This window comes from Vitis vinifera, chromosome 18 (genome assembly GCF_030704535.1).
Source record: "Vitis vinifera cultivar Pinot Noir 40024 chromosome 18, ASM3070453v1".
NCBI lineage: Eukaryota > Viridiplantae > Streptophyta > Magnoliopsida > Vitales > Vitaceae > Vitis > Vitis vinifera.
Genome location: NC_081822.1, coordinates 14,095,809 through 14,119,102, shown reverse-complemented (window position 1 = coordinate 14,119,102; position 23,294 = coordinate 14,095,809). Strand labels below are relative to the sequence as shown.

The following is a 23,294-nucleotide window of genomic DNA, read 5'->3' as shown; positions in this document are numbered from 1 at the left end:
AACTAAGATAGAAAAGAATATTAATGGAACCATAATCACAACTTCACCTTTTGAAGAATGAATCCTTGCTTCTTCTTCTTCAACTTGTTGGCTCCATAGCATTTTATGGGGAGAAGGAGCTTGACTGGGTTGGGTTTTCTGGCTAGGAGCTTGGGCATTCTTTTTAGGGGCCATGGTCTCGTGAACCCTGCAAATTCCATGAGTTGAGTGATTAGGAATGAAACTTTCTCCTTTAATAATCTTGATTTGAAAATTAGGGTTTAAAATAATCCAATTAGTTAAATTATACTTAAAAGCTATATACTTAATTGTTTTCTCAGATGTGAAAACAACTTTTAAAATTCCTTGGTTCAAAATATATTTTCCTTTCATAAATGCTTTTTATTAACAAATATGATATATATTGTAAATTCAAATCTTAAAAAATAAACTTAAACTTTTAAAAAATTTGGGAGTTTAAGGCAATTAAAAAAAGGAAACTTGTGTTTTGATGGGGCCATTTGAAAAATATATGGTTTTCGAAACCCAACTTTATGAAATTTGAAAACCAGCTTTTATGTGGAAAGTTATATATTTTTCATGCACTCTAAGCTGACTGCATATTTTGTGTCGAGATTGTCCCCGAGTCTAGTGATTTTCCAAAATTATCCTTTTTGTTTTTTTTCCTCCTTTACCCACTATCCGCCTCTCCCTCTCTCCCTCCCCAATGAAACCGACCGACACTTTGACAACGTTATCACCGACCACCATTCACACCTCTCTCTAGTTGGCAATCTCCCCCTCTCTTCCTTTCCCTTCCTTTTTTCTCTCTCTTTTCTTCCATTTCGACATCACTAAGAGAGAGAAAGAGGGAAGGGAAAGGGAGACAGGGGGAGGTTGCCGGTCGGAAAAAGTTGTGAGCGATAATCGGTGATGAAGCCGACGAAGTGCCACCCGGTTTTGCCGTCGATGAAAGGCAGCAAGAGCAGTAGGTCGTTGGTAGTTGTGACGGCGACGATAGTGGAGAATTAGGGCACCTGCTGATCGCACACATTGCTGTTGTCGCAACCATTGTAGGAGCAACTCTTGCGATCATTGACGGCAGCGGCGGAGGCATTAGCGTAGGGAGAGACGTCGAGGAGGGACGAGAGGGAGGCCGACGAGGGCAAGCTCACTTCTGGGTAGAGGTTAATGGTGGAACTCAGTCGCGCCTTCTACCCTCCAACCCTGGTTATCCACCATCGCCACTGCCTGTTGTCGCCTCTGATCAACACTTTATCGGCTTCATCATTGGCTATCGCTCATAGCTTTCTCCACCTGGCAACCTCCCCCTTTCTCCATTTTCCTTCCCTCTTTCTTTCCTTTGGTGATTTCGAAAGGATGAGAAAGAGGGAACGGAAAGGGAGGGAGAAAGAGATTACCAACCGGAAAGAGGTGTGAGTGGTGGCCAATGAGAACATCGGCAAAGTGCTGACCGGTTTCATTGGGAAGGGAGGGAGATACGGATGGTGGGTACGGGAAAAAAAACAAAAATGATAATTTTGGAAAATCATTAGACCCGGGGGCAATCTCGACACAAAATATGCAGCTGGCTCATAGTGCGAAAAATATATAACTTTCCACATTAAAAGCTGATTTTCACATTTCATAAAGTTGGGTTCGAAAACCATATATTTCCCAAATGGCCCCATCAAAACACAAGTTTCCCATTAAAAAACCCTTCCTTTTTATCTCTTCATTTTTCAAAGTAATTTTGCGAAAAATTATATTATATATTGTTAAATTGAAGTCATTAAATCAATTCTAGAAACGAAAACATACCATAAATATTTTTACAAGTAGGAAATTATATTACATATTGATAAATCGACGTTATTAAACCAGATTTGGAAACAAAAACATACCATAAATATTTTTACCATGAAAAAGAGACTGGGGTCTTTTAACTTCCACGCGCCGGGCAGTAGGTTTCCACGTGCCGTTTAAAATGGGGGCAGAGTGGCGGGTGTTCCCAACTTCACTTTAGAATACTCAGGAAGCCAACGCCCTCGTTCACACGCGCCTTAGCTGATGCTTGTATGGGTGTGACCCGACCCTCGGCTGACGCAAATAATTTTGTATATTTTGATTGGGTATCTACGATTTAACGGAAGCCTGCGCTCCTTGTTTTCCAGCGGTTTTCTCGAGAAAGTGACAGATGAACTAGGGCTTTTTCATATTACTTTCTTTGCCTTTGCTCATTCCTTTTTACATTCCTTGTAAGGGGTTGTAATTAATGGTTATTTGATGTGTGCTGGTTTTTGAAGGGTTTTTCTCAAAACCCTAATAACTTCACTTTCTTGCTCCTTTTATTTCGGGAAAGGTTCAGCATTCGGTGAATTTCTTGTTGGTGGTCCATGAATCTTCATTAATTATGGTACGGATTCTTGTGGGAATATTTCGTTTTTTATTTTTTTTATTTTTATTTTATTTATTATTTTTATGGTCGGTTTGAATGCTTATTCGGTAGATTACTGTTAATTATTACATTTGTTATTCAGTAATTAGTGGAAATGTACGGACTGGGGATCGTGTGTGGTTGTGGTTTTTTGATGTCATGTTCTGTTTGGTTGATGAGAGAATGCAGAAACACATTGAGGATTTAAGTCGTCATTTGATGTATTTTTTAAGTTTAGGAAACCGGAATGCAAAAAAATAGTAGTTTGTAAAGAAGAATATAAACTGTATTTTTCATTTTTACTCGGTTTTCTTACTGGCCAAACAGGGGAGACGGTTGATGGACTAAAATATTTGTGCTTGCTTAAGCTTCTGGATTGGTGATTTTTTTGTCCAATAGGGTTTCGTTTGATGGAATAAAGTGGCTTTTTGCAACGTAACCACTCTATATTAATTAGATGTTCGAGTTTAACATCCTAACTACACACCTTACACAAGGGAATGTTCGCCTGTGTTGGCTCAAGGGGAGGAAAAAAGAGTTCAGTGAAGCATTTTGGAGCATTTTAGTTAGTGGTGGAGGCAACTCAAAATACCAATTGCCAATTGTGATTTTGTCATAGAGTCCTGCAAAGCATGTGCTGGCATAGGGATGCATAAGTAAGGTTGATGAGCAGGCAATAGTTTATATTCTGAAGACATTGTAGGCATGTGGTAAGTATTAGGATAGTGTCTTTTGTGCTTCCATTGATTGGCCTCTATGCAGAAATCATCACAATGATGGTTGATTTTCTTTTTTTTATTCTCGAGTGTCACATTATCAGCATGGCATAATTTCATGATGCAACATTTGCACATTCTTGGATTTGGCAATTTAACTGATCCAATGATGGCATATACAAGAATATTGTACAATTGAAAGTTCTTATATGTTTTGGATCAAATCACAGTTGGGTTTGGAAAAGGATCAATGGCGATACGAGCTTACAAGTATTATTCTTCTTATCAATTTTATGTAGGTATAGAAGTAGGCCATACCCCATTGTTTTCTTTTTGATCAGATGCCATACCCCATTGTTGTGATAGAGTCTTATACACAGGTAAAGAAAATGAAATGTAGGAGTCTTGTATTAGGATCATGTTCCAATAAAAAAAAAGGATCATGTTCATCCCTTCAACTATGTTATGAGGGTGGGTGTGTAGCCGTGGATTCTCAAACTAATCATAAGTCATAACAACCTTGTTCTGAAATCATTACTTCCTGATCCCTCTCTCAGTGATTGTATATTGCAGGTATATTGTTGCAAGAATGTTGAGTTCTTCAAACTGACACTTCTACTATGTTACCATGAGATTGTGATATGCTTCACAATGGACCAGATCATAATCTGGATCTGGTCTGACTACATTCTTGATTGATAGATTTTAACCAGATGTAAGGATGCAGATCTATGTGTCTTGATAGTTAACAGATTGAATTCAAAAATCATGACTTGTTCCTGTGATACTGCAAAATGAGCATTTTGTATGAAAAATTTATATCTATCCATCTATCTATCTATCTATCTATATATATACATATATGCATGTATGTATGCATATGTACTTATGCATGTACAAATAACAAAATCCTTTTTTCTTACTCTTAACTTGTTGTGTCTGGCTTCTTAAATCCTGGGATGGTGTATTTGTAGTCGGTATCTGATCCTGGTTACTATTTGTCGTATCTATAGCTTTGCTTGATATTAAATTATATGCCAGTATTTCTTTTCTTACTACTGCATTCCACATCTTTTCTGTTCATTACCTTGTTCTAGCAGCTCCTTCAATTTGAATTGTCATTCCTTGTCTGTAGTGCAGTATTGGTTTTGTTGCACATGGTTAAACCATCTTAATAAATTTTCTTTCACTTTCAATATGATCATCTCCATTTTTTTCCTTTCTTGTATCACCCCTTATCCATCCCAACATTCCATTGCTGTCACACTCATTATATTTTTTCCTATATTTAACTGGACAGCATAGGATTCTATAGAACAAATACAGTTAGTCTCATAGTTGTTTTGTAAAACTTTTCCTAAGGCATATGATGCTTATGTGTTAAATGGGTTCAAGTAAGGGTGTCAAGTTCAGGTACGTGTGTCAGGTGCAGGTGTGTTTTTAGGTGTTTGACCCTTCATATCCAAAATTTTATGATACAAGGACTTGTTGAAAAATGATCTTGAATGGCACCTCAATATGACTTGATAAAGAAAAAAAAAAAAAATTAAAAGCAAAAAATAATATATCATTGGAAAAAAAATCTCTCTTTTATCTTTTATCCTTATTTTTAATAAAGAAAAAAAAAGTAAACATCTAAAGCAAAATAGGAGTATATAAAACAAGTACACACGAAGTATATAATAAAAGCCCAAAAAAAGCTAGGTAGTAAGGGGACAAAAAAAAAAAAAAAAGTCATCCTCTTACCTAACAAACAACCAATCTACAAAATCAATCAAAGATAACGTGTGATCCTATTTATACTCCTTAGCCCAATTCACAAAAGTATATATGAAAATAGATTTAATTGCTTGGTTGAATCGCTTGACGTCATTGAAAGCTCTTCTAATCCTTTCATTCCAAATAGTCCACAATAAGCATAAAGGGGCAGTCCTCCGCGCTTTCTCCCATTTTTTACCCACGAAAGAGCTATGCCAACCTAACAGATTTCTTCTAATTGAGGAATGCATGACCCACTCCACACCAAAAAGGGAGTAAATCAAGTTCCACAACATTCTAGCCTTGTCACAGAATAGGAGTAAGTGATCTATAGTTTCCTCCTCTGTTTTGCATAAGTAACACCTATTCGGGATATTCCAACCCCTCCTTTTCAGTTGATCAAGAGTTAAAAGTCTGCTCCAAGACGCTTCCCAGGCAAAAAAACTGACCCTCACTGGAGCCCATGACCTCCAAATAATACTAAACGGAAAAGGATCTCTAGAAGCCCTAGTGTAGGAGTAATAAAGATATCTAACTGAAAATTTGCTGTTCTTGCTTTCTTTCTAGCTCAAAATGTCCTCCACTTCCTTTCTAACAACCAACAGTTGTAGCTTGTGAAACAAATTTTCCACTTTTCCCATCTCCCAATTGTTAAGATGTCTTGAAAAGTGAGGGCTCTGGCTACTTGAATCCCCACCTTACTCCCAAGCCTCTAATATCCAATTGTATTTGTTTATTGGCAACAAAAATAAGTTATGGAAAGCTTCTTTCAAAGTTTGGTCTTCGCATCACAAGTCTTTTCAGAACTTAACCTTTCTCACGTTCCCAACTATAAAGTGAGATCTGCTTCTTATACCCTCCCATTCATTTTTGATGACTTTCCACACCCCTACACCATAACCTCCTCTCACTCCTCTCGAACACCACCCTCCTTCCTCTTCTCCAAACTTCCTAATAATGATTTACTTCCATAGGGGCTCCCCTCTCATCAACAAATCTCCAACTCCACTTTTTGAGTAAGGCTTTGTTTAAGGCAAAAAGCCTACAAATTCCAAGGCCTCCCTCTTTCTTATTTACACGAACTAAATTCCCATTCACCAAATGAGGCTTTTTCTCTAAGGTTCTACTGCCCCATAAAAAATCCTTTTGGATATTTTCGAGTCTTGAACTCACCTTTCTAGGAATAATAAATAGAGACATGAAACGAATCGGGAGGCTTGAGAAGGTTCTCTTTACCAAAGTAAGCCTCTCACGCTTGGAAAGGTATTGCCTCTTTCACATTGTTAATGTTTTTCTAAATCTCTCTTTCACTACATCCCACACCCTGGAAGATTTAAAAGAGGCACCTAAAGGAAGACCCAAGTAGGAGGTGGAAAGCTTCCCAACTCTACACACTAACATTGAATCAACATCCTCCACTATCGTAACCCTCCTTACAGGAATGGCCTCATTTTTCTCCATATTCGCTTTTAACATAGAGATCAACTCAAACCACATTAACACCCCAACTTAGATATCTCAATTGATCACCATCAGCCTTGCAGAAGATTAGGGTGTTGTTGGTGAACAAAAGATAGGACATGTCCATCCCCTTTCCACTGCTTTAACCCACCTTAAACCAAGAGATGTGGCTACCACTTATGGCTTTGAACAACAATTGGTTAATAGCCTGCATGGCCAAAATGAATAGATAAGGGGATAACGGGTCACCTTGCCTCAAGCCCTTAGAGCTATGAGAAAATCTTGAAGGGATTCCGTTGATGGAGACAAAAAGGCTTGTTGTGGAAATGCACCATTTTATTTGACTTATCCACCTTTGCCCAAACCCCATTTTAGTCATGACTGTTAGTAGGAAATCCCAATTGACATGATCACAAACCTTCTCAATATCCATCTTTAAAAGGAGACTGGGAATGTCGCCCTTTAACCTAGAATCAATGGCCTCACTAGCAATGAACATTGCATTCAAAATTTGTTTACCTTGAATACAAGCATGTTGAGTATCTGAAACCACCTCTCCTAGTATTGTCTTAAGCCTGTTTGCCAAGACTTTGGAAAGCAACTTGTACAAGCCCCTTACCAAATTTATTGGTCTAAACTCTTTCAAATCTTTAGCTCCCCATTTTTCTTGGGATCAATACCAGGAAAGTGTAATTTAGGCTTCTTTGAAAGGTGCCATGAAGGAAGAACTCCCTAAAGAAAGCTATAATCTTTGACTTGACAAAATCCAAACAAAAATGCCAAAAAGTCATGGTAAAACCATTTGGGCCTAGAGCTTTATCTCCACAAAGACTACTCAAGGCTTCAAAAACTTCCTCCTTTAAAAATGACACCTCTAGGCTTTGAGACCTATCTTCCCCCAACACTTCGAAACATAAACCTCTTATGCTCGGTCTCCAATCCTTCATCTTCGAGAGAAGAGAATGATGAGTTCTATAGACCCCATTCTTAATTTCTTCATTAGCCGTCAAAGTAACCCCATTGACTTTGACTCTAGTTAACAAGTTTCTTCTAGCACAAGCATTGGCCATCTTGTGAAAAAACTTGGAGTTATCACCCTCACTTAACTAGATTTCCCTAGATTTTTGTTTCCATGAAGTTTCTTCCAATAAAGCCCACTTCTTGTAATCCTCCAAGGCCCCCTTTCTAGCATCTACCTCCTCAAGAGAAAGAGGAGCAACTCTCTCTCTTTAGTGTCCCAAAAGTATGAGCGGGAAAAGGCTTCTGATTTGTTTAAAGAGACATTTCCAGAAACTTCTTTGTTCCATACTTTAAGGTCCTTCTTGAGAGCCTTAACTTCTCAGCAAGGCAATGACGACTAGTACCATTAACAATATACCTAATCCACCAATTTCTCACGAGGTCTTTGAATCCTTTAGTCTTTAGCCACATGTTCTCAAATCTAAAAGGGCTTTTCCCTTTTTTGATCCCTCTACTCTCAAGAATAATGGGACAATGGCTAGAAGTGAGCGTAGGAAGAACAAATTGAAAGAGATCGGAAAAATGGTCCTCCCACTCATTAGAGACTAAAAAGAAGTCTAGTCTTGAAGTTGCTTAAGAGTTCAAACCTTCACACCACATAAACAGACCTCCAAAGAGAGAAAGGTCCTTTAATCTTAGTTCCTCTATAACATTTGAGAACCTCGTCATATATGCCGTGAATCTAGATTCATTCCTTCTTTCCCCTGGAAATCTAACAGAATTGAAATCCCCTTCTAGGCACCACGGATCATCCTACAAACCTTTGTCTTCAATTTCTTGAGAAAAACATGTTGGTGGTTTGTCCCGGAGGTAAGTGCTGGTTTGGTGTTGATTCAAAAACTTTTAAGGTTTCGATCAAGGAGACCAAAGGAAGGTGATTGGGAAGATTTGCGAAAGAGGTCCAAACTTCATGTCCTGGATTAGATTCGGTGGGAAAGGATTGGCTTTGCTAGTGGAAAGGGTTGAAACCTGTAGTGTGCTCAAGGATGGGGAACTTTTTAGAAAGGTTTGGGTGGGAGGTGATAGATGATACTTGTTGGAGTTGCATAGTAATAGAGCAGGGTGATTTATGTTTTTCATTGTTAGGGATGTGGAAGAAAAGAGGTTCTCCTTGGTATTTCCTAAAGAAAGAGGATTTGTAAGGGGATGGAAGATCCTGTCTAGCAAGTTAAGAAGCCTTGGTGTTTCTTTGATCCAAAGAAGAGTGGAAGAGTCTAAAGCTACCTCTAAGAAGGTGTTGGTCCCTAGTGGGACTGGCAACAAGAAAGAGGGCTCGATAGTAGAGGCGATGCCCTTTGGCTCTTTTGAACAATGTAATGCTATGTGGATTGAAATTGAAAAGGAGGTGATAAACAAAAATGAGGAAGCTTTTAATAGGAGTCTTGTGGGAAGATGGAGGGATTTTATGATCAACCCCCAAACTTCATCTGTTTGAGAAATTGGGTTCAGTTCAATTGGTAGTTGAACAAAAAGCTTCATTTGGCTTTGTTGGGAGGGTCCCTCATTCTTTTCTAGTTTGTGGATGTAGGTGAAGCTGAGAGGGTGCTTTGCCCGGAGGTGAAATGGTTCAATGGAAAAAACTTCTTTTTGGATTGGTTGAATCCCTCTATCGAGTGCCTTGAGGAGGAGAGGGGCGTTTGGGAAGCGTGGGTAAGGATTTTGGGTCTTTCCTTGCATCTTTGGGGAAAAGGTTTATTTAAAAGATTAGGGGAAACTTGTGGTAGGTTTGTGGCTGTGGATGACGAAATGGTGGAGCGTCAGAAACTACAGTCAGCCAGAGTTCTCATTGAGATCAAAGGGTGGAAGTTTCTTGGTTTTTTGCTAGTGGTGATGGGATTCTCTTGCTTTGCAATTCAATTGTGGTGGGAGATTCCACCATGGAGTAGCGAGGTGCAGTCATCTCTATTTTAAAGTGAAAGGAAGGTAGGAGAAGATAGTATGGTTAGGTCATGCACTAGAGAGAGTGAAAGGAGAGTTTTCTAATAAGGTGGTAGTCCATGTGTCATTTGAAGACTTGTGTTCTCTACAAAAGGGAGAGGTGGTATTGTTTTTGCTGAGATAAGGGCTAACGGCTCTGTAGAATCCCATCCCTCGCCTTTTGTCACTACAGGTAAGTCTTGTGGAAAGGATGATGAGGATTTGGGCCTATCTAATGGGCCTTGGGCCAAGTTGGGTCCTATGGAGGATTGAGGGAATAGGATGCCCCATTTTGGATAAAGCCTAAGGCCCTGTTTGGTAATTGTTTTTTGATGTTTTGTAGAACAAAAGTTTGTTTGAAAACCTGAAATGTTTTCAACTTGTTTTTAATATTTTTAAAAATAATTTTTATATCTAGTGTTTTATTTTTTATCATTCTACATGTTTGTATAATTATTTTTTAAAACAGTCCTCAAAAAACAAGTGAAAACAACTGAAAAATGTTCTTTGAAAACACCCTGCTTTCTATTTTTAATAACAAAAAACAAAAAATAGTTTTCTAGTTGCCAAACGTGTTTTCCTGTTTTTATGTTTTAAAGAACAAAAAATTGTTCTTGAAAACAGTTGCCAAATAAGCCCTAAGGTTCTTTAGAGGTGGGTCGATTGCACTTTAAGAGGGGAGTGGAGAAGAGTTTTGAGGCAAGTGCCTCCTTTAGATCTTTCCAGAAAAGTAAGAAGTCATCGGAGCCCTAGAAGATTGTTGATCGTACTAGAGAGCATAGAAGCTTTAAATCCTTGTGCGTCAAAGTTATCCTCCTTGGAGATGATGTCGATGTTTGTAGCTGATGAAGCTCTTAGGTTCCAAGGTACACTTTTTTGGGCTTCGCTTTCTTCAGGGGAAGGGCCTTCTTCCTCTTCTTCTACTCCTTTCTGGGTGGTGTAAAATTCTGATAAGGAAAGGGACAATAGAGAAACCTTAGGTATTGAGCGGGGAGGGGAAGGATTTCTTGAGCTTGGTGGGGGAGTGTCGGAAAGAGTGCTTGATGCTGTGAAGGGGCCTCTTATCAATGGTTCTTCACGATGAATCAACAATTGTCTTCCCAGAGAATTTCTTTCCCACCCAAGAGAGTGGTGTTTTGTTAGAGGGTAATGGTGGTTGACATCAGATCAGGTGGGGGCTCTGATTGTTTGGATAGAGAGGATCTGCTATTAGACAAGGATTTCACCAAGCTTGCAAATTTTAGTAGATTTTTAGGAATGCCAATTGAGGGTTTTGAAGCGGAAATCTGGACTTTGGTGAAGAAATTAAGGACAAAATCTAGATGTGGGACCCCAACTAGAGGGTGGAAGAAGAAACCTTAGTCCTCTTCTCATTTCGAAAGGGAGTTAAGGAGATTGGAATGTTAGGTCAGTTATGAAGGTTCTTCTCTTTCATTTAGAAGGAGTGACAAGGACAATTGGGAATTGGTTCTAGTTGATTGATGAAGATTAAAATCCTTTCTTGGAATGTGAGGGGGCTCAATGATGGTGAGAAAAGGAAGTTGATTTAGTTTGTGGTTAGGCCTTAGAAGGTCAATCTGGTTTGCCTTCTTGAGGCTAAGGTGTAAGAGATGTCATTACAAGTGGTAAGAAGCTTGGGTGTAGGAAGATTTTTGAACTGGGGTGCAGTTGATGCCAAAAGAGTGTTAGGAGGCATTTTCATTTTTTGGGACAATAGAGTTTTGGATTTGTTGGAGTTGGAGTGTGGAGGATTTTCCATTTCCTGTTGCTTTAGAAATTGTAGCTTGTCAATATATAGCCATTATTTGCCTTTATCACAAAAAAAAGCAAATAAAAAATGAGAATTTTGCACTTACACCCTTATTATGTTGGCATGGGTATGTTGGGTGCATTTGAAGAGTTTGGTATCAATGTTTGACATGATTGTTCAACACACCTTGAACACTCTTGTGCTTCAGCTAGCCTACCTCTTCTATCTTGATCTCTCTATATATAATTGATTCTAACTCAACTTTGTCCAACCATGTTCTGAAGATCGCATATACTGTTGGCAATACCATGAGATCTCTTCCTATATGTATCTAGTTAATTTATCCATCGCAGAACCAAAAAAGAGGGTTGTGATGCTTGCAATTGATCAAAGCTTACTATGATTGGAAATTTATATTTCTCCCCTTGGTTACTATTTTGGCCGTCATGGTTTCGTCATATTTTGCCTATCAAAAAATAAAGAAATAAATAATATCTCATATCAAAATAGGTATTTCAAACTCCTATATCTCTAAGGCCTACCATATTTTGTCTCAAGGGACCCTATCATATGTTTATGGAGGCTTTCTTCTTTACTCCAAACCTTGATATTTGCTTTCCTTCAGTCCAAACCTTTCTATTAGTCAATGAGGCAAGGATTCAACATTCCCTAGTAAATATCCATAGCATGAATCCAAATGGATTTTTCCAACACTCATGTTTTGTGGGCATGTGCTCCTTTGGGTTTGTTTTTATCTTGGAAAGTAATAGGGGAAGGTAAAAATAAAATGGAATCACAAATTCTTTTGTTTATCATGGAAAATATAGAGGTAAATGAACATGAAAGATATAGAGTTAAATGAACTGTAATAAAGATCCTTAAAACCTTATAGGCTTATATATTTTCAATTTCTTTATTTTTGATAGAGAAGGGGAATAAAATTTAAGAAGAATGAGAGGAAAATTTGTTGAATTCATTTTTTTTTTTTCATTTCTTCTTTCTTTTTCTGTTTTTTTTTTTTTTTTTCCTTTCTTTCATTCTTCCTCTCATAGGTTCTGTGAGCCTTATTCATGAAAAGGAAGTTGACTTAACTAAAGATGACCTTTATTATTTTCTAAAGTAAATAAAAGGTTCTCTAGATGGCTTATGTGGGGATAAGGCACCTACGCTAGATGGACGCACTTTGGCTTCTAGGCAATTGTTGGGATTTCATCAAAAGAAAAGTTTCAGGTATGTTGAGTGAATTCTTTAAGCTTGGGAACTTTGAGACAAGCCTTAATGCTAACTTCTTAGTGTTGAGTCATAAGAAAGGAGGAACCAAAGTTTCGAAGGATTTTAGGTCCATTATTTTGCCTAGGGGCTTATACAAAATTTCACATAGGCTTTGGCTAGTAGAATGAAGAAAGTAGTGAGGAAAATTTTGCCAAAGGCTTCAAATGCATCTGTCAAAAACCATAAAATTTTGGATCCTACATTGATAGCTAGTGAAGTCATTGATTTTAGATTGAAGAAATTGAGAAGTGGGGGTAGTTTGTAAGTTGGATATCGGAAAGACCTTTGATTGTTACCAAGTAAAAGTTTTGTTTTTGTTTTTGTTTTTTTTATGAGCAATAAAATTTATAGATACGGAAAAAAAAGCAATACATAGGTTTTATAGACAATTAAATTTATGATTATGTAAATTTGAATTTCTCTTTTTTCCTATCAATATGATGGGGTTTGGCCAAAAGTGAATTGACTGGATAAGATTTTTGGATATCATTTGTAAGGGTCTCTATTTTGGTGAATGACACTCCTTTTGATTTTTGGGTTGAGACAATAGGATCCTATATCTTATTTGTTGTTCTAGTACTGGAGGCTCTGAGCTATTTTGTTACTGGAATAGGGGAGGGAGGCTTCATTTTTTATTTTAAAATGGGGGTTAAAGGAAAGAGAATGAGGAGGTTATCATTTGCTTTTTGCTAATGATACACTGCTTTTTGGTGATGTTTCATCTAATTAAAGGTTCTATTTGAGATGAGCTCTTTCTTTGGTTTGCAGCTGTTTTAGGTTGAGTATAAACTTGAAGAAAAGTGAATTCTTTGCTAGGTTGCAAGGTGGGTAAGTTACAATCCACCTATCTTGGTCTTTTATGGGGTGCTTCCTTTCAAATGTTCTACCTTTTGGGATGTTGTGGAGGAGAATCTTTTCAAAAGGTTAATGTCATGGAAATGCCAGTTTTTGTCTATGGTGGCAGATTAATCCTTTCAAAGAGTACTTTATCGAGATTGCGCATCTACCATCTTTACATGTTCATTATTCCAAGGGAGGTTGGTACACATGAGATTGGAAAAGGTTTAACAGGACTTCACATGGGAAGACAGTTCTTTGGACAAGAAACCTTAGTTAATTGATCAACTGTGTGTTTAGATAAGAAAAAAAGTGGCTTAGCGATTAAAAATCATCTTTTACTCAACAAGGCATGTTTGTGTATATCGAGTTGGAGATTTGATATGTGTGGGGATAACTTTTGGAGACAGGTTATTTTGGGCAAATTCAGTGAGGAGGAGATATGGTGGTGTTCAGTGAGGGGGAGGAAGTATATGGATTTGGGCTATGTAAAGCAATTAGGAAAAGATGGGTAGTGTTTCAAGTAAGAACTAACTTTGAAGTAGGTGATGGTAGAAGTGTGAGGTTTTGGCATGGTTTGTGGTCCAGTGGAGTTGTTTTAAGGGAATCTTTCCCCATATTATTTTCCATTGCAAGTTTGAAAGATGCTGAGTGCACAATGATTGGGAGGATATGGGAGATGGTGGGCATTGGATTCCTTGTTTTTCAAGAATTTCCATGATAGGGAGTTTTATATCTTGGACTCTTTTCTTTTAGCAAATTCAAAAAGTGGTGGTGACTAGAGGATGTGAGGACAGATTGGTGTGAAAAGGTCCTGAGGATGAAAATTTCTGTCAAATAATTTTTTAGTTATTTTGAAGCAGTTTCTGTAGTTTCTTTCCTAGAAAAAGAAGAATGGTCTTTGAGGGATCCCTACAAATAATGTGACCTGTTATTGGTGCATCGAAGATGGCCTGGGATATTGACAGTAGAGAAGAAGATGGAGCCTCTTGCTAAGTGTTATTGCTTGTATAGAAGTGACGAGCAACCAATCAGCCATATCCTTCATCATAGTACAGCTGGAAATTTATGGCAATTGGTCTTTGAGTTTTTGTTTTTTTTGGAGACTTTCAGGTGTTTGGCAAGATCAATTAGAGAGCTTTTATTGGGGTAGCATGAGAGTTTTGTGAGGAAGAAAAGAAGTTACAAGAATGATCTCTCTATGTTTTGTTTTGGACTATTTAGCAAGAGTGGAGCGGTAGGACCATTGATGAGATGCAAGACACATTTGAGTCTTGTAAAGATTTTTTTAATTTGTTTCTTTTTTCTGTCTGGAGGTTGTTTTGGTGTAGATGGTCCCTCTTTGTTTCATTTTTTTTTCTGTATAGGTTACTGTTATTTATTTATTTATTTTTTCTAGCCTTTTGGCATCCTATGTATGCTTCATGTGAACTATGGGTGCAACCCCCTTTATTTTTGGATTAGCGCTTGTCAAATATATTCTCTCTATTTGCCTATTAAAACAAAGCCAAGGATATTATGATGATTTTGCAGACTAGTTTTTTACAAAGTTATTTGAGTCCTAATTTAGAAATTAGAAGTTAGAAAGTATTTTTCACTGGAAATCCCTTGGTATAAAACCCCTTGGTATAAAACTTCCTTTTGCTTAAGTTTCTATTTTCTTTTAATTTGGACAATTAGAATTTCAATCTTTGTTTTGCTTCCACTTTTTGGAAAGTTTAAGAGCTCCAGGGCAAGAAACAGAGGCCTAATAGACTACTATATCAGTTGGGTTTCTACCTTCTCTCCACCATCCTTCACCGTAGCAGAAGCAGCAGTGGTTGGAGACCTAAGAAATGGGCTAAGCTTTCGAAGGTGTGTGTCCCACTATTTTTTATTCCACTAGTGATTTTGGTCAGTAAGGAACTTTGGATAAACTAATGCGAATAGGTGTAAACCTTGCTGCTTGAAAGCACCCTTTGCTTCCACTTTTTGGAAAGTTTAGGAGCTCTAGGGCAAGAACCAGAGGCCTTATAGACAGTATTGGTTGGGTTTCATCCATTGATGGTTTTGTGAGTTTTAGAGTTCTAAAGCCTATAAGTAAGGCTTATTGCTCTAAGAGAAAAATTCATAAAGCGATACTAACTTTCATTTCTGATATTCCTGATGACGACTAAAGTGGAATTATGAAACCTTCTTATCTTCTTACACAGATTATAATGCTGACTAAAAAATTCCTCCCTCCCTCCCTATCTTCCTGACTGTCTCTCGTTTTCCTTCTCTTTGTCTCTCTCTCTCACTTACCATGCTGGAATGTACAAGTCCCTTTGTGCTCTTTGAAAAAAATTGGAATTTCATTTAGTTATAGTTTGTGACCCCAGTGCCAAGGTCTTTTTTGGCAGTGGTGGATCTATTTAGGGCCTTTGGTTTTTTTGGGGGGTAGGGGGGAGGTGGTTGTGGCCCCCTTCCCCCTTCTCCCTTCCCCCCTCCCTCTACAATAAAACTGTTGTTTTTTGACCTTGGCAGAAAATGTCTGTGGCTCCTCCACTGTTTTTGTTCGTGAAAGTCAACTTTGACATTTACAAATAAAACAAAATATGGGCCTGTGAAGTTGATATTTCATGTTAATAATGAAAATTTTTATGCACATCCTAATTGTTGGCCAACTGGGAAGATGCTTGGTATTTTGCCCTTAGTCATGTGGGAGTTACTGAATGCAAAAATATACTTTGATGTTTCTATGAATTGCAACTTTGTCTTGAACTAAATTTGGCAGGCTATCAGAGTTCTCCTTTGAGGATGCCACTTGTTGATAGTGCGATTCTGTGACAGATGGACTTAGTTGTTGGAGCAGATTCAGTTGATAAAAGTGTCTTGTGTATGGAACCCAACTATAATGAAGCACTGGGGGGTTTCGTTATAGGACTGTCAAAAACTATGCATTCTTCAGTTGTGGGCTGTTGATTCTTAAAGTAATATTCCTATGCTTAATCATGGACTAATATAGAACATCTTGTTGGTATAGGCGACTGTTTGTCAGAAGTGTGGTGACAGAGGCTACTATGAGGCTCTGACTTACTGTACCAAATGTCATACATCTGCTGAGCACCGGCAAGTTCCATCTCTGACCATCCTATTTTTTATGCTGGCAGAAAGTAATGTTGATTATGGTTATTGCCTTGTATGTATGGAAATAACCATATTCCATGGCACTAAAAGCTGATTTGTACTTATTGTTTCCCTTTCTGTACATGTATTATTTAAAAAGAGAAAAATTGGTACAATAACAATCATTTTTGGAATTCTATAATTAATCCCTTTCCTGCACTCAAATAAAATCATATAAAATGTTGTGAGAAATTATTAGCCTCAATTTTATGTAAAACAAAAATGTAATGACTTCATTTTATGATGTTGGCTAGGTCCTTTTTTGATGTATTATTGTAAATGGGTTATTGATAATCTTTGGTTCACTCCACTCTTTCAGCTACTGCTTAGATAAACTGCCAGAAAAGCTCGATGAAGTGGTGACGGATTGGATGTGTGAAGGCTGTGCACCTAGGATTTCAAAAGAATCTCCTCTCAGTACACCTAGTTCTGTTCCGGCCAGGACAGGTGACCGTTTGAGGTTAAAAAAAATTGTGCAAGTATCTCATTGTAGAACAAGATTGAGCTATAAAAATGAGATACCTGGCTCTGTGACTAAGACCGTGGTGCAGAGACGTGAACATTTAAGAAGTGCTCAAGCAACAGAATGTAGAAGTAGATTGAAGGAAAAAAAGAGCAAACCTAGCTTAGTGACTAAAGCAGAAGTGCAGAGTTCAGAACATAGCCTCTCACATCAACCTTGCGATGCACCTTGCAGTAAGATTCATGAAAAAGATCAGACACTTGGAAAGCATGGCCAGTCAGTATCAGATGATGCAGGCAACTTCATTGAAGAGGCTGAATTTGTTAAAACCAATGCCTCTGAAATAACTACAGGTGAACCATCAAATATGCTGGAAATTATTTGTTTTGAAAGTGAACAACCTATGGTTGATACCAATCTCAGGTAAGAATTTACCTCTCTCTCTCTTTCTCCCTCTCCCCCTCTCCTCCTCCTCTCTCTCTATTGGTGGGGAATTTTGTTTTCTTTTCCCTTACATTTTGAATCACATTGCAGTGAGACTTATGAGAAATATCAGGAGCTTGGAAAACAGAGGAAATTGGTACATGAAGATCAGGGAAACACCAGGGAGGAGGCTGAACCTGCTAAAGACACGGTTTCTGAATTAGCTATTATTGGTCCATCAAATACCCCAGAACTTGATCCATCTAACGTCCCAGAATTCAGTTGTTTTGTCCATGCACAACCAGTCGTTGATCCAATATGGAGGTAAGCACTTCATTCATCTCTGCCTCTGTATGTGTTTGTCTGAGCCTCTGGGGTGGGGATGTTCAAATTCTTTCAATTGCACATCTAATTCAAGGTATTAATCTGTCTTTTTGGTTGTATTGACAGAGGAAGTTTTAGCATCTGCAATGAAAACTTTGATTCTGTTAATGGACTTGCAGCTCATTTGTCTAGCAAAGCATGCTTAAAAGTGTGCCAGCAGGCAAGTTTGTTACCAGCATTGCTTTGCCCAACAATGCTTCCTAAGTTTGATGTGTGGCCTAAAAGTTTCCAGATCTCACAGCCAAGTGATGACAATATTGCGCTTTATTTTTTTCCAGAAAATGAGAGGTGTCAGTTTCAACAATTTACTCCATTTTCTGATCTTGTTTCCCCATTTGGTTCTTTTTGATATGTGTTATGTTTGTACAGAGATGAAAAAGTTTTTGATCGCCTGGTGCTTGACATGGTAAGCCACGAGCTAGCCATGCAAACTGTGGTTGAAAATGCAGAACTCTTGGTTTTTGCTTCTACTGAACTGCCACTTCGACACTGGAGTGAGTCTAAAACTCTCATTTGTTAAATAAGCTTCTTTGTTTGTATTTAATGATTTGTTAAGGTTGCGTAATTCTATGTTGCACAAAATCAGACCATTTCTTGAACAAATTGATTTTTGCAGGATTTCATGGGAAGTTGTATCTATGGGGTGTGTTTAGGGGAAAGCAAGTTTCCTCGACCTCCTGTCAAGTGGATGACCGGCACTTGATACCAAATAGCAGCAAGGAGAGTGTTACATCTTCAAACTTAGCAAATGATGCAGGGATCAGAAAGGAGAAAGACACTTCAATGGTCACCACCTGGGATTCTCGGAGTCCTCTAAGTCCCTTAAGCAACAGTGGTAGTCATGGGTCTGGCTCACTGTGATCTTGTCACTCAACATTTTTTATTTTCGTATCCCTTTTGAATTTTGGTCAGAATTTGTATCTTCTTGCCCATTCTTTAGATGTAGCCTGACAAGACTGAGAAATCAGGTGAACAAGAAGCTGACACAGAAAGGCTGACAATTGAGGGGGAAAAAAATGGAACTGCAGAAGCTTCCCCTGGGATCTTTCATCTTGAAGAATCATCAAACAGATCGATCCATGCCCACAATGTACATTGTTTTGATACACCAAAGCAGCCACTCTGAAGCCAAAGATACTTTGTGTTGCAACAAATGTGGAAGAAATGGTAGCCCTGGCCAGAGAACTAGTGACTGCCATCCTGAATGGCATGTCCTTGTCCTTGTCCTCCCTTCTCTGCAGGGGGATGAAAGTGGGAAACCTTGTCTGCAGAGGGATGAAAGTGGGAAAAAAAGAGCGGTTGTTGTATCGTTCGTTAATCCTACAGTTTTCACAGGAGGCACAGCCGTGTAGAATTTTACTTTTATATTCAATTCCATTTTTTTTAAAACATTTTGTCTCGTTTACTTTTCCTTGATATGGTCGGTGGTTACAGGGATAAAAGGAGAGAGATGGGGGGCATTCCGAGAATTGAACTCGGGACCTCTCGCACCCTAAGCGAGAATCATACCACTAGACCAAATGCCCGCTACTGCTCTTCTTTTCTTATCTAGATGATTTATACTTTTCAGCTAAGGCAGATTGTTGAGGGTTGGTCAGCCTAAAATCTCATCCACCTCGATGTTTGGTTTGATTACTTCAACCGTCACCGTGAATAGACTAAACCCAGTAAGCGGTTTTGAAAAGTTAAATGTGCAGCTTCATATTATCTTTATTAATAGATGATAACTTGCACGTCTCAATCTATTGGGTAAATCCAGGGCTGTGATGATATTTTTGAAATTCATGCCTCCCATATCAAGCTTTTGCTTTCGATAATTGCGTCAACAAATTAATATATTTGAGATTTGGTCTTTCATTGGCTAAGCTTTTTCTCACTCAACGTGCTCGTATGCAACCACTCCCATATAACTTCTGAATGAAATGATTGAGAAATGAGTCCCGACAAGCCAAACAAGTAAATATTATTCTATTCAATTTTAAGGACTTTTGTCACATGCCCATTGGCTTTTCTAGAAGGGTAAATCTCGCAGTCGGTGAAATTAGTAGACTTTTCATCTCAACACTTCAGCGGTTTTCTGTCTTTGGCTTTACTTGGAAGTAGTCCAAATCACAATTTCTAAAAGCAATGTTATTATAACAATTTTAGAATTTTAGTAAGTAGGAAAGAATTTCAAATTTTTTGAACAAAATTATCAAATAGGCATAAAAGATATTGAAATTTTTTTTAGAAAACCAATGGATTTTGTGGCTTTTAGTGGCATTCAGTCTTAAGTCTCATTCAAGAACTAGAGTTTACGCGAGTTGACTGCATTCAGCTCTACCATTTTCATTGTGTTGCATTGTTGAAACGAAGCAACTCCATTCTATTGGATTTTTACCACTTAGTAAAATTAAAATCCACTTTAATTATATTTGGTTAATCAAATAAGATATAACATGGATAAAATATGCATGTAATGGGATATTATTTTTAATAAGTTATAATATTTTTTTGATATTATATCAATAAAGGTATATTATGTCATATTTATATTTGATTTATTAAAAAATAAAAATAAAAGTAATAAAAAATATATTGCATTATATTGCATCCTAATATTTGTTATTAAGAAAATACAAAATTTTTCTCCTATTTACTATTATTTTGAAATCATTTCTACAATTTATGATATAGAAAGTAATTTTTATTTCCTTTATTAATAATATTCATTTTTAAAATATTTAAAATTTAAAAATTTAAAAATATTATATTATTTTTTAGAGTTTTTTTTAAAGCTGCAAATTTATCTTTTAATCATTTATTTATTTATTTATTATTTTTTATGAAATGAGTGATATAGAAATTGAAAAGAAAAAAAATGAAAAAATAGATGAAAAAAAAATTTATGGTTCATCCTATATCTCAACTTAGTTACGTGTATTGCACCATTTAACTTATCATATCTTTGCCAATTAAATATAGAATAAGATGTCTTTTATTGTATTTGATGTTATATTTAACGAACCAAATATGGTTTTAACATATATATTAAAAAAAAAATGGTCTCATTGGCTGAGGTCATGAACTTTTAAAATTTGTAAAGCATATAAAGTATGTGGAGCACGAGAGTTTGACTTGGTTTAAAATGCTATTAATGAAGTTCTTAGCAAGCTTTTTGACAAACTGCTAATTAATAATCATGATGGCTTGTTTCATTGTCATTCTATTAAAAATTGTAAGCTTTGTCTCAATATCCTCTTTCTAGGAAGTATCTCTTTCGTTCCTTCTTTCTTTTTTTTATTTGTCCGCTTTATTTTATTTTATTTCAATTGAAAACTACAATGGAAAATCATATATTTTCAAAATTTTCACTCTTTATATAAGAAAAAAAAGAGAAATAAAATTTAAAAAATGTAAAAATAACTTAATAAATTTAAATCTATCTTTCACCTTCTTCTACTTTTTTTTTTTCTCTTTTCTCTAATATTTTCTTCCCTTTTTATTTTTCTCAAACTTTCTAAAATTTGCATAGGACTTTCATCATATTTGATTCCTCAAAAGTTTTAAGAAAAAAAAAAGAGAAAAATGTGAAAAAAAATGATATTTTTTTTTAATGCTTAGATAATAAAGAAAAAAGGTAAGGTAAAAAAAAATGTTTAAGGAAAAGAGAGGTAAAAATTATGATGAAAAGTTTTTACCCTATTTTTTTTTTAGAAAATACCTAGGAAAGTTTGAGAAAGATGCATTCTCTATGTATGCATTCAAATAAGTCCTTTCCTTTTTTTAATTTGTCATTTTATTTTTCCTCTTATTATTATTATTATTATTATTATTTTTGCTTTTGAAATTTGTAAGTACTAAAAATAATGGGTGTTTGGTAAACCAACTTAATAACTTAAAGTGACTAAATAACTTGATTTAAGTCATTAAGTAAATTAAGCATGTTTGATAAAATAACTTAAATGATATGATTTAAAGTTAAAAACAACTTTAAGTAATTAGTAAAAACAATTAAATTATTTTTAATTTCACATATTCATTGTACCTTTTTATCTTCATTTGTCCTAATTACCTCTCCTTTGAAACTCCCAACCTTCACTGTTACTTGATCTTCTTTACTCTAGTTATAATTTATGATAATAAATATGTTAATTTGATTATTTACAATAAGTTTTAAGTTAATATTATCAAATAATCTTAATACTTAAAATAAAATTAATAAGTTTTAAGTTAACAATTTAAGTATACTTTAACTTAAAGTCAATTTAAGTCATTAAATAATAAATAATAAGTATTAAGTTTTACTAAATAATCTTAAAATTTTATTTTAAGAAATCTTATTTTATGAGATTTATTAGAAAAATTGTAAGCACGTCATCTTTAAATCAATAGACAATTGTAGGTTTGAAATGAATTTGGATATATGATTTTGATTGCACCTAATTTTATTAAAGCCGAATTACATATGATTGTCATTTGTAATATTAATTGATAAGTCTAAACTTTTGATGAACTCACATCTTACATGTAAGTTAGCTTTGTGTCACAAGATGTTTCAAATGACCTCCCCATGGGAGTTATATAGAGGGTAGGAAGCTTCTAGAGACTCCTACACTTAGCCATTGGTGGAAAGAGTGTAGAAGGTATAAGAGATGCCTAGAGATGTCAACATATCTCTACACTATGGTGGAAGTCATGAAAGGAGTTCAAGGCTTTCTAGAGAATTCTAGAGATCTCTTGTATATAGGCTTGTACATAGAATTGTATAGGGTGTTCTAGAATATTCTTGATTTGTAAGGAACTCTCCACGGTCTCAGAGAGTTCCAATGGTGCCTATAAATAGGTGAGGGCCTTATTTGGACAAAACACTAAGCAAGTGAGTTCCAAAGCACTTGTAAAGCTTCCATTCTTTAAGCATTGCCTACTACACCCTCTAAAACTTCTAAGTCGGGTGCATCTTAGGCTAACAAGCTAAGTATTGGGAGTAAGGTTGACTTAGCAAGATTAAGGGTCTTGACTTGTCTAAGTGTCGCACAAGTTTAGGAAAAGACTAAGTCTGTGACAGTTGGTATCAGAACACAACTATGAAGCGAACATAGTAAAGGGAGCATGTTGGGCTTCAACGTAGATAATATTAGTAAGCAAACCTGTAGGAGGGAGACCGAGCTTGTTGCATAGGGTAGGGGTAGAAAGGATAAATCTCATGATGCCGTTACCAACATGGAGGCAAGGTTAGCCAAGGTGGAGCTAGCCATGGCGGACACTCAGGAGGGGTTGGACTTGATCGAGCAAGGCATGGAGAAGGGTATGAAAGATCTTAGGCAACAAATCCAAGACCTTCTTCGTGAGAGGATGCTAGTCTCACAAGTTCAGCCAGTGTCGCACAAGGAGTTTGTGTCCTTCCAAGAAAAGGTCTTGAGCATGTTTGCTAGCATGGATTCAAGGATGAAGGCCTTGGTCACTTGAATGGAGTCCCGAGACCAGGAGGTTAGGCAGGAGTTGGCCATTTATAAGGCTGCTGTGTTGGCAAGGGTCATGGCCACACAGGAGGCATCTAGGGTGGGGGTGTCAAAGCCACAAGGGTTTAGTGGCAAACGGGATGCCAAGGAGTTGGACAACTTATGACATATGGAGCGATACTTCAAGGTTATCGCATTGACTGATGAGGCGACTAAGGTAAGGACCGCAACCTTTTACCTTACTAACACAACTACTTTATGATGGCATTAGAGGTTCGCCAATATGGAG

At 36.8% G+C, this 23,294-nt stretch overlaps 1 protein-coding gene and 1 non-coding gene across 9 annotated transcripts; one reads left to right on the top strand and one right to left on the bottom strand.

The window, feature by feature from the left end:
• Positions 1-1,929: 1,929 nt before the first annotated feature.
• Positions 1,930-18,953, top strand: LOC104882625 (uncharacterized). Of its 8 annotated transcripts, XM_059734667.1 has the most exons (9): positions 1,938-2,395; positions 14,915-15,001; positions 16,152-16,237; positions 16,614-17,180; positions 17,292-17,504; positions 17,631-17,852; positions 17,934-18,058; positions 18,181-18,409; positions 18,533-18,953. In XM_059734667.1, exons 1-9 carry the CDS (start codon positions 2,393-2,395, stop codon positions 18,534-18,536), a joined length of 1,536 nt encoding a protein of 511 aa, XP_059590650.1. In that variant the 5' UTR covers positions 1,938-2,392; the 3' UTR covers positions 18,537-18,953. The 8 variants fall into 8 exon arrangements, with proteins under 8 accessions (XP_059590653.1, XP_059590652.1, XP_059590650.1 ...); XM_019216797.2 differs by having other exon boundaries at positions 1,939-2,395; positions 18,181-18,953; XM_059734668.1 differs by lacking the exon at positions 14,915-15,001 and having other exon boundaries at positions 1,944-2,395.
• Positions 18,954-19,018: 65 nt separating this feature from the next.
• On the bottom strand, positions 19,019-19,090 carry TRNAP-AGG (transfer RNA proline (anticodon AGG)). The gene has a single exon. It is a non-coding gene; the product is annotated as a tRNA-Pro (tRNA).
• Between the last annotated feature and the right edge of the window lie 4,204 nt (positions 19,091-23,294).

Bases quoted from the DNA above. Each gene is read 5' to 3' on its own strand.
- LOC104882625 (XM_019216797.2), top strand. The intron at 15,002-16,151 runs GTGTGTGTCCCA...TTGTTGGTATAG, and splicing joins AATGGGCTAAGCTTTCGAAG to GCGACTGTTTGTCAGAAGTG. The intron at 17,505-17,630 runs GTAAGCACTTCA...TTGTATTGACAG, and splicing joins GTCGTTGATCCAATATGGAG to AGGAAGTTTTAGCATCTGCA.